This window comes from Epinephelus lanceolatus, chromosome 13, assembly GCF_041903045.1.
Source record: "Epinephelus lanceolatus isolate andai-2023 chromosome 13, ASM4190304v1, whole genome shotgun sequence".
Taxonomy (NCBI): domain Eukaryota; kingdom Metazoa; phylum Chordata; class Actinopteri; order Perciformes; family Serranidae; genus Epinephelus; species Epinephelus lanceolatus.
In genome coordinates, this window is record NC_135746.1 from 5673871 (window position 1) to 5683898 (window position 10028).

At 38.1% G+C, this 10028-nt stretch overlaps 1 protein-coding gene across 4 annotated transcripts in view; it reads left to right on the forward strand.

Annotated features, from left to right (window-relative positions):
- klhl29 (kelch like family member 29) overlaps window positions 1-5877 on the forward strand; it is a 409128-nt gene extending 403251 nt beyond the window's left edge. For all 4 annotated transcript variants that reach the window (XM_033648442.2, XM_033648445.2, XM_078173676.1 and 1 more), the window contains one exon: window positions 4424-5877. In XM_033648442.2, the coding sequence (XP_033504333.2) occupies window positions 4424-4607 (184 nt within the window). In that variant the 3' untranslated portion in view covers window positions 4608-5877. The remainder of the gene's footprint in view (window positions 1-4423) is intronic.
- Window positions 5878-10028: the final 4151 nt, after the last annotated feature.

Sequence of the window (10028 nt, forward strand, 5' to 3'; positions counted from 1 at the left end):
TACTATGACTTTTTTCATGATTTTGGACGACATACTATACTATGACTTTTTTTTCATGATTTTGGACGCCATGGCTTTTTTTTCATGATTTTGGACGACATACTATACTATGATGATTTTCATGATTTTGGACGACATGCTATACTGTGACTTTTTTCATGATTTTGGACGACATGCTACACTGACTTTTTTCATGATTTCAGACGACATGCTATACTATGACTTTTTTCATGATTTCGGACGACATGCTATACTATGACTTTTTTCATGATTTCGGACGACATGCTATACTATGACTTTTTTCATGATTTCGGACGACATGCTATACTATGACTTTTTTTCATCATTTTGGACGACATGGACTTTTTTTTCATCATTTTGGACGACATACTATACTATGATGATTTTCCATGATTTTGGACGACATGCTATACTATGACTTTTTTCAGGATTTCGGACGACATGCTACACTGATTCTTTTTTCATGATTTCGGACGACATGCTATACTGTGACTTTTTTTCATGATTTTGGATGACACGTTTTTCATGATTTTTTTTTTTACATACTATATGATTTTTTTTTCTTTACTATGACATTTTCTATGGCAAACTATACTATGAAACTCAATAGCTTGCTTAACCATAACCTTTTTTAATGAAATTTTGTGGCAGTGTACACTATGACATTTTTCCATCAAATACTTTGACATACCACACCATGACATTTTCTAAGACTTAATGCCATGCTTAACTTGGACATTTTTTGTAAAATTCTGTGGCAGAGTATACTATGACATTTTTTCATTCCCCGACATGCCATTTTACTTACCCTGTGTATTTTGGCAATCCTTACTGTTCCCTGACACCTGTAACTTATCCACCTGTGGACGCAAAATGGCTGATAAAGGGAGATAAATGAAAATTACAAACAGTAAAATCATATCCTAATATCCCAGGCAGCTCGAGCCACTGAGGTGTGCAGTTTGCTGGATAATGAACCCACTCTTTTCCAGCCCCTTTTTTTTTTTTTTTTTTTTTTTTGCAGAGGCTGAGAAAGAAAGAATCATGCGCGAAATACATTTGGGAAGCAATTACAGGCAGTGATCTTATGTGCAGAATGTATAACATAAATCATGTTGTCAGAGTTATTGATAAGCTGCACCAGCACACGCCAGGCAGCTGTTCTGCTACATTTAACTAAGTCTGACACAAGAGAGGAAGAGATGCGGGGAAGGAAGGGGGCAGAACAACAAACACACAGAGCTGCCAATAGAGAGACACACTCAGCAACAGCACTATCTACACTGCATGCTCCTATGAAGTCTAGCAGGTCATCGTGCAGGAGAGCTGATATTCTCCCCTCGCTGCGTCCGGCCCTCTGCAGGGCCCGCACCTCCCCTCTGTTTATCAGGAAGAGCAGCTCCAAGGCTTTGCCCTGTGCTCTCTCCATTTCAGATCAGCTGTGCTTCCTCTCTGAGTAGATTTAGGCTTTATGTAATAATCTGTTTCGTTCCCAACAGTGTTGTGAATTTGTGCAATAGGACTGCATGTTGCTCTGTGTGTGTGTGTGTGTGTGTGTGTGTGTCTGAACGTGCACCTTATGTAAATGCAGATCGTTCCAAACCCCAATAGGAGTACAAAGCCCTAATCAGCTTACAGCCCAAGTTTTAATCCTCTCCGCACACAAACTCCTGTTTCTGTTTCTCATATCAAATGAGCACATTTGTAGAGATATTTGCTTTTTCATTAGTTTTCTCTCTTGCCCTCAAGAGGTACTGTAATGTCTGTGTGTTTTTTCTACTCCTACCTTGCAAAGTAGCAAAGTCGACAGCATGTGTGAGTGATGCGAGACAATTTGAGGCGTGGCCCCTGGCGCAGCAATCAGCACGTTTATGGAGATGTTGTCTCCTAACTGGCTTTGTTGCCTGATCTCGATTGACAATAAGAGCAATATTCCCCCTGCTATGAGTCATAGATATCTCACATCACAGCCACATTAGCGCACACTTGCTTTCACCTACTTATCTTCCTGACATTGATTATCGCTCATTATTATTTGTTCCTAACAGTCAGTCAGTGCTTTCAATGGGAAGCAGCAGCAGCAGGAACACAATGGAGCTCTGACACAGCTTTAAGAGAGGCAATGGTTAATAAAAGGACAGTTCACCCCAGAATCAAAAACATATATATTTTCCTCTTACCTGTAGTGCTGTTTTTCAATCTACATTGTTTTGGTGTGAGGCGCTGAGTCTTGGAGATATCAGCCGTAGAGATGTCTACCGTCTCTCCAAAATAATGGAACTAGATTGCACTCGGCTTGTGGAGCATAAAGTGCCAACAAAAATGCATTTGAAAAATTGAACAGCAATGTCTCTTTCCAGAAATCATGACCTGGTTACTGAAGATAATCCACAGACCTTGTTGTGTAGGAACTATTGTCTTCTACTGAACTACACCCACCAACTTTATCACTGTGCAGAAGCGAGCGTGAATCTACTCATGGACGAGAGGCTTGTGCTCATGACCACACACATATATACGTAAAATTCTGCATTGACTGTGTCAGCCTGTTGCCGCCATATTGCTTTTTAATGAACCCCAGGCTTTAACAGATCTGGGGAAAACTACATTCTCCTACTGTGCACCTTGGGTATAGAACAATCTTCAAAAAGCTTCAAAATTATAAACAGTTATCCATTGATGAATTTAAGGGTATCATAAAGTAACTGGTGACAGAGACGTGCTTCTTTCTCTTGAGAGGCCACTGTGTTTGAATAGTTGTTGTATTATTGTGGATTTTTGTGTTAAATGTTGTATTTGTTGCATTGTAAATGTGTTCTGATTGGCTGCTACCTCAACCAGGTCTCTCTTGTAAAAGAGATTTTTAATCTCAGTGGGACTTCCTGGTTAAATAAAGGTTAAATAAATAAATGGTACATTTTTTTCTGGATTAAAGGCATGATAACACTGATGTTTCTCAACTGATTTCAATGAGATGAGTTTTAATATTCATGGATTCATGATCTAAATGTAATCGGAAAAAAGTTTTGTTTTTGGTTAATTAGACTCTCAATAGTTAGGCCATAACCTCTGCTGGATTCTTAAGAACATGTGTGTGTGTGTTAATGAACGTTAATATTATGTGGTGGAATTCATCGTCACAAAGATTTATAAAACTCAAATTGATACACATGTATTTGGCCTGTTTTCCTTAGTTAATGCCTGAATAGACGTAAATATTCAATATAATTTAATGTGGAAGTGGACAACTTTTTAAACAAGCTAGCTAACGCTGTCTACTTATCATCATCTCCTTAATTTCAACAGAATATCTTCACGTTTCACCACTGCTCATTTTAGAAAGACCACCACAAGAATTCATGTTCTTTGCTTAGATAATCAGACAATGGAGAGATGGTTGTTTCTGGCTGCCAGCTACAAGCTAAAGCTAACATAGCTAGTGTGCTAACGTTAGCGAGCCTTTGTTTTCCCAGGATCATTCCTGCTAGCAGAGGGGAACCAATCTGAACATGCATTATATCAAACAAAAAAGAACATGTTTTCTTGCAGTGGCCTTTCCAAAATGATCAGTGGTTAGAGTTTTAATATTTAGTTATGATCAAAGGGTTGATATTTGCTAGCTAGTACGAATGCTAGTTGGTAGCTACGGGACGTCCCCACAAGTATTTACCCAAGGAAAATAAGCCAAATCCATGCATTACAAGTTTGAGGTTGTTTTTTTTTTTTTTTTTTTTTTAAATTCCTTATGACGATTAATTTCTTTAACACCATGCAAGTAATTCAGTTCATGTAATTCTAACAAACACTCATCTTTTGAGTGTTTGAGTGTCCAGCTGCAATTACATAAATACTGAGATTATAATTACCTAGAGACAAAACTTTTTTCCCCACTGGTTGTAGATCACAAACTCATGGATATAAAAACAATTCATTGCAATTGTTTGGGGAATGTAAGAGTTGTAGAACTGCAGCTTCCCTTTTTACTAACATTTGTTTACAGGCAAGTCTTACTCACGCCAATATGGTGGCACCATTGACATACAATCCAGCAGTCGATAGGCATCTATGTTTCTACTATGGTCCTGATACAGTGAGATATTAACATTAATGGTGTCCTCCTCGACTGAGCTGTAAAATTAGGTAGATGGTGCTAGGTGAGCTAGAAGTAGATGTGTACTTAGTTCTGCTCAGTGATACAGTTGGCGGGTGAAGTTGAACAGAAAGAAAATAGTTGGTACATGATTTCTGGAAAGAGACACTGATGTTGTGTTTTTTACCAGGAAAAGACAACACATACATTATCACGATATCCAAAATCTAAGAGGATATTGATCTAAAAACAGATGTGTGAAATTCTTACTTTTTAAAGAAAACTAACAAGATTCTTTGTGTACCTGTGCAGCGCTGTGATCCTGGACGGGAAGATCTACGCCACAGGAGGCATCGTGAGCAGCGAGGGTCCGGCCCTCGGCAACATGGAGACCTTCGACCCTTGCACCAACACTTGGACGCTGCTGCAGTCACTGCCCTGCCCGCTCTTCAGACACGGCTGCGTGGTCATCAAGAAGTACATTCAGAGCGGCTGAGGGCGGCTCCCACCCCATCACACTGGGTTGACGGCAACACCAGCTGAGCTCCAGTTGTGGGACGATGTGCGACGGCAGCTTTAGGGCCGGGGCCAGCCGGTCGGCGACCTCTGGACTTGACGCCAGCATCCATCCACTCTTGTTACCTGTCCCAACACCCAAAAAAGCCCTGTGCAGAATGTACTCATGTTCAACTACTCAGCCATGTCAGGTGATGACGCCTAACCTCCAGTACTGTATGTGTCATGGTGGTAGTTCATCCTCTCATCCAACAGGCACAGGGACCCTCTTAGTAAATTACTTGGTTTATCGATAGTCATCTTTGTTTCAGTTCTGTCTTTTCCAGATGTCTGTAAACTCACCACCTCCCTGTTTCTTTACTCTACTCTGACTCAGCGCAGTGAAAGCCATCGCAGCTTCAGACTTTTGTCCCTTTTTGAGAATTCTGTTTGACAGGTTTTTCCAGTCATCCATTAGAGAACAGCTTCTTCGTGGCGTACGAACGTTTTTCAGTAGTGACATCTACAGGACGGGAGGAGAAGTAAAAGAAAGGAATCAACTGACTGTTTTCCTCTTTATCAGTGCGTGTGACGAGTTTCTTCTCTCTCCACCGTGTCAGGAAACTGAATTCCTTCAGTGAGTGTGGATTTATGAGGTGATTTAAAAAACAGATTTTGAACTCTGTGTAACCCGATTCTTTAAACGACTCGCTAAACGTAGGAAAATCTATAAAATCTCTGTCAGGTAGGGTTTAAAAAGAGAAAATCTTTATTTTTCTTTCTTTGTTCTTGTGAAACTCCAGCCTGATGGAGATATCATCTGCAGGGTGATTGATTCACACTCTCTCGCGCTCTGGGACAAAGACAGCACTACTTTTAGAGAGAGAGGGAATTCCTCCTTCCGCTGACCTCCGATCAGATGTTTAACTTGGGACAGTTCCTCCGGAAAAAAAGCACAATAATCACCTGTGACTGTTATCATAGTTATCTGTTGATCCATGTTTTATGTCTCTCATCTGTATCCCTCCCCCCTTCTTTTTGTTTTATACAACGTGTGTCATCGCAACCCACGGATGATTCTGGGTTGTTATTCTGTAAATACAGGAAGGAAATATGTATATTTTAAAAACCTGAAGGCAATTCTGTATAAATGTTTTTAGAAAAAAAACTGATAGGTTGGATTCAAAATGGTATGTCTGTAAATCTGTACCCAAAAAGGAGAAATTAACAATTGTTATTATTGAAACCTAATACATATACCAGAACATGAACACGTTGTCGAGTCTTTTTTTGCTGTCCTGGATCAATGAATCAAGAGTGTGGTAAAGTTAAAGGTTACATCTGTAACTTCTAATATGGATTAATTAGGGCTGGGCAATATGAAGATATTATACAGTTATCGAGATATGAGACTACATATCATCTTAGATTTTGGATATCCTATTGTGAAATGGCATAAATGGGGCTTTTCCCCTCGTTTCAAAGGCTGCATCAGAGTAAAGTGATACAAATTTATCAACTAACAGACTTTTTATTTGTGTCAACGCTTGCTTTAACCTACTTAGTCGTTATTTCCACATTATTGGTGATTACTGATCAAAAATCTCATTGTGTTGACATTTTTTTTAAAACAAAACCATAGTCATCCGTACAACTTTCTTGCATTAAACGGGTATATGGTCAGAAATGTTACGTTCAGTTTTGTCTCCCAGTCCTAGCATTAATGAAGTGCTTTTGAGGACACTTAAAAATATCAAGATATATACCGTATATCGAGATAACTGAAAAATATTGCCCAGCCTTTGTATTAATGTTCCACTGAGTGAACGGATTCTAATATAACTTAAAAATTAGATCTTCACCAACTTTACTGGTTGCTTGTGGGCTGATTTCTATGTGATGTTCTCGGAAAATCCTGAGGATGTGTCATTATTCGCACTAGCAATTGCCTGGAATCTTTTTCAGTAGCACTACAGCGCCAACAGTGTGCAACACTAGCTAACGTTAGCTAAGATACAGAGTTGGCTAACATCAACTAAAAAAAGAAAAAGGAAGTCTGGTGAGTGCCAAACGACCACCCCGCTGAAATTAGTGGACCACACAAGAAGTACGTAGTGCACATAGTTTCCTACTTTGAGGTGTACAAACAGAAATATGCAATTTGAAAAATGCTACTATGACAAACAGTGTTGATTTAGCAAACAATAAATAACGTAACGGTACAAAGCAAAGGTGTATAATGATTGCTTTTCTACTAGCTAAGGGCAAAGCAAAGCAGGGTGGCTAACAAGCTATCTGTAACCTAAGCTAATGTTAATCAGCCAACAGCTAGCTGTAGCTACGCAGCATGGATCTGGCGTTGGTTGCTCTGTCACGTTAGCCAAAAATCTGCAAATGGCAAACTAGTTTGTATCATGGACCCAATGGTCCAAATGACACATATGAACATCACAGATGAGAACATTATTCTTGATATGACTGCTATGACAGCATTTTATCAACACGATGCAGGTCTCGTGTATGTTACGTCACTGTTTTAGCCACTTGCGCAAGAGGATGCTGACTGCTAACTTAACGGCCAATGGTGTCATTAATAAAATTTCCTGAAAGTTACATACAAAAGCGCTCAGTCGATGAAGGTCGGCTAAGTTTCTTGTTCACTACCTAACAAAGTGTTGGAAAGAAGATGCAACTAATTGGCGTCTAAATTCCCATTTGTATGAATTTAGAGTAAGAAAATTCAACACTTGAAATATACAGTTTGCACCTTTTATTCAAGTATATCACAGCAGTTTTATTTGAGAAATACAGTAAATGTTTCATTTCAAATATAACTTACACTAAAGTAACAATTGCGAACAGGTGTGTTAAATACACAAACGAACAGAACTGACAAAGCTATGGAAAGTCTCGACTAAAATTAACCGTGAAAAAATAGGGAAGAACAAAGCAATTGAGGATAGAACAAACCCTTTCCCTTCTGCATACTGGACTAAGTAGTCTCAACTACCAGACAAAAATTGGTTGTTAGTCCAAACTGGCTACAATTTATAATAAGAAAGGAAGATCACAATGTATGACATTTAACTACCCATATTTATTTCCATAAGCGTTTCTAAAATTCATAAAAAATAACTCTTTTGGCAGAAAGTGGAGACAAAGTGAACAACATTAGAAGAAGGTTAAATCTGGTCCTGTTTGTCTTCCTGGGATGTACCTACACAGACACTACGTTTTAAATATCACTTCCGTCGTAATGTTAGTCTCTTCCAGTATGCCACAGTCTGTAACCACTTTTAACGAAGAAAACACCAGAACAATCAAATAAATAAAAAAAGTTGAAAGGGCATGTTGTCGCGTGTTGAACCTGAGAGACCTGTAAACCCTTTATTCCCCCACACACGCCAAATAAACCTGCTACACAAACGCTACGCAATTCAGCAAAAATTGTTAAAACGGACGCGCGATTCGTTAAATTTCAAACGTACAAAAAGACAATTGACTGAATATTAGGTGTAAAACGTGTTTAATAATAAATAATCAGAATCATGAGATGAAACTGCAAAAAAAGCTCAATTTGAAATAAAAAAGGATGGATGTGTATAAAGAGGCAGAAAATGCTCTCTGTAGCTTCTACGAAGGTATGGGGGGGTGAAAATATCAAAGTGGAGCAGTTCTAGGAAATCTCAGTCATGGTACAGTAGAAATTAAGAAAAAAACCTGAAACTAAAGCATTAAATATACAGTCCATGAAATATGCTTAAAATGTATGCAATCATCATCTGGCTCAAATGCAAACATACATAACAATCGGAGAGATTTAAACAACTCTTGGATTACTGCAGCAGCCGTGGTTTCACTGATCTGGTACCTTTGATGGTACTGTAGATGTTGCAACAGTATTTCGGAGGGGAGGAAAAAAAATACTGTTTTTGTACCCAGTAAACAGTTTTCGCATTAAAATAAATTAAGCTGAGGTAGCGTTGGTTTTTCTCTCTGCAGTAGTCCAAGTGCTAACCTGTCATTGCCAGTTTGCATATGGTCTTTGCTTGTGTCACCTAGAATCCGAGAAAAAGGCAGAGGTGAGCTGGGGTCAGAGTTGCACCGAGGGCGGGGGGGTTTGAGGATCGGACAAGAGTGCTTTGAGAGAAAGAAGGGGCCTTCTCCAGCCTACACCTGCTCAAAATATGGCATCTCCAAAAAAAAAAAAAAAAAAAAACATGACAATGCCATGAAAACCTTATAAAGCTTCAGCAAATATACCTTCATTTACTGCAGTCAGAAAACATACTGTGTGAGAGTCCAGCTTCTCTCGTTTGATGTCGAGAAAAACATGAAATAAATCCATAAAGTCGGTACACATATGTAAAAGGAGAAAAAAAAATCATGTAATGCTTTATACACCTTAGTGACGGGCACTGCCTAGAATGGCCTTGTTCATTGTGGATTCACAACCAATGCAAAAACAACTCAAGCAAAGCATCTTGTAGAAAAACAAACGTTAAAAAATAATCATCAAATACAAACATAACACGCAGGTTGTCACGACCATCTCGTAGAACATTTTCATAGTTGAAGCAGAATTCCTGTGAACAGGCACCATTGTGTCAGCACCTTTTTTTTTTTAGGGAGCGGGATAACACTTGGCACGGTAAATCATTTTGACTCCTAATTTATTTTTGCATATGGAAAACTGAAGAAAAGCTGGTGTTGTCAACCTCTCCATACACCTGCTGTCCGCTCAGGTGGAGACTGACCTCCCAAACAGCTCTGGGTTTAAACGGGGCATGAATACATTTAAATAGCGGAACATTTCAAGTGCTTTAGACGTATCTGGCCGGACACTGACACAGCCACAGAATGTAAGTGTTATCAAAAACTTTATATGGAAGCTAATAAGAGACAAAAGTATTTTAACAGCTTTAACAGTCTTTTTACATACAAATTTAAACACTACTTAATTCAGAGCATTTAAATATTTAAATTTGAAAACCATATATCTGAATTTTTATGTCCTGCATCACTTCTTAGAGATGACAATACAACATTTCTTGATTTGCAATTACAAAAGCTTAATTTGAATAAATATGTTTTCAATGTTTTTGAGGTCAGATCCAAAAATTCAACTTTCAGAGTTAAAAAAATATATAGATTTTTGACTTGAATTTTGGATCTGAATTTGAGCATTCAAATTTGACCAACATGAATCTATTTTGGGATCAATTTTTTTTTTTAAATTCATGTATTTAAAATCAAAACATAACAATTCTTGATTTGCATTTTGAAAAGCTTAATTTGAATATGTATTTTTTTTTTACGTTCTCAATTTAAATTTTTTTTTTTTTTTTTTTTTTTTTTTTTTAAAAGGATTTCTTGACTCCAAAATTGAGAAACCTGGACCTTATCATAATTATTATTGTTA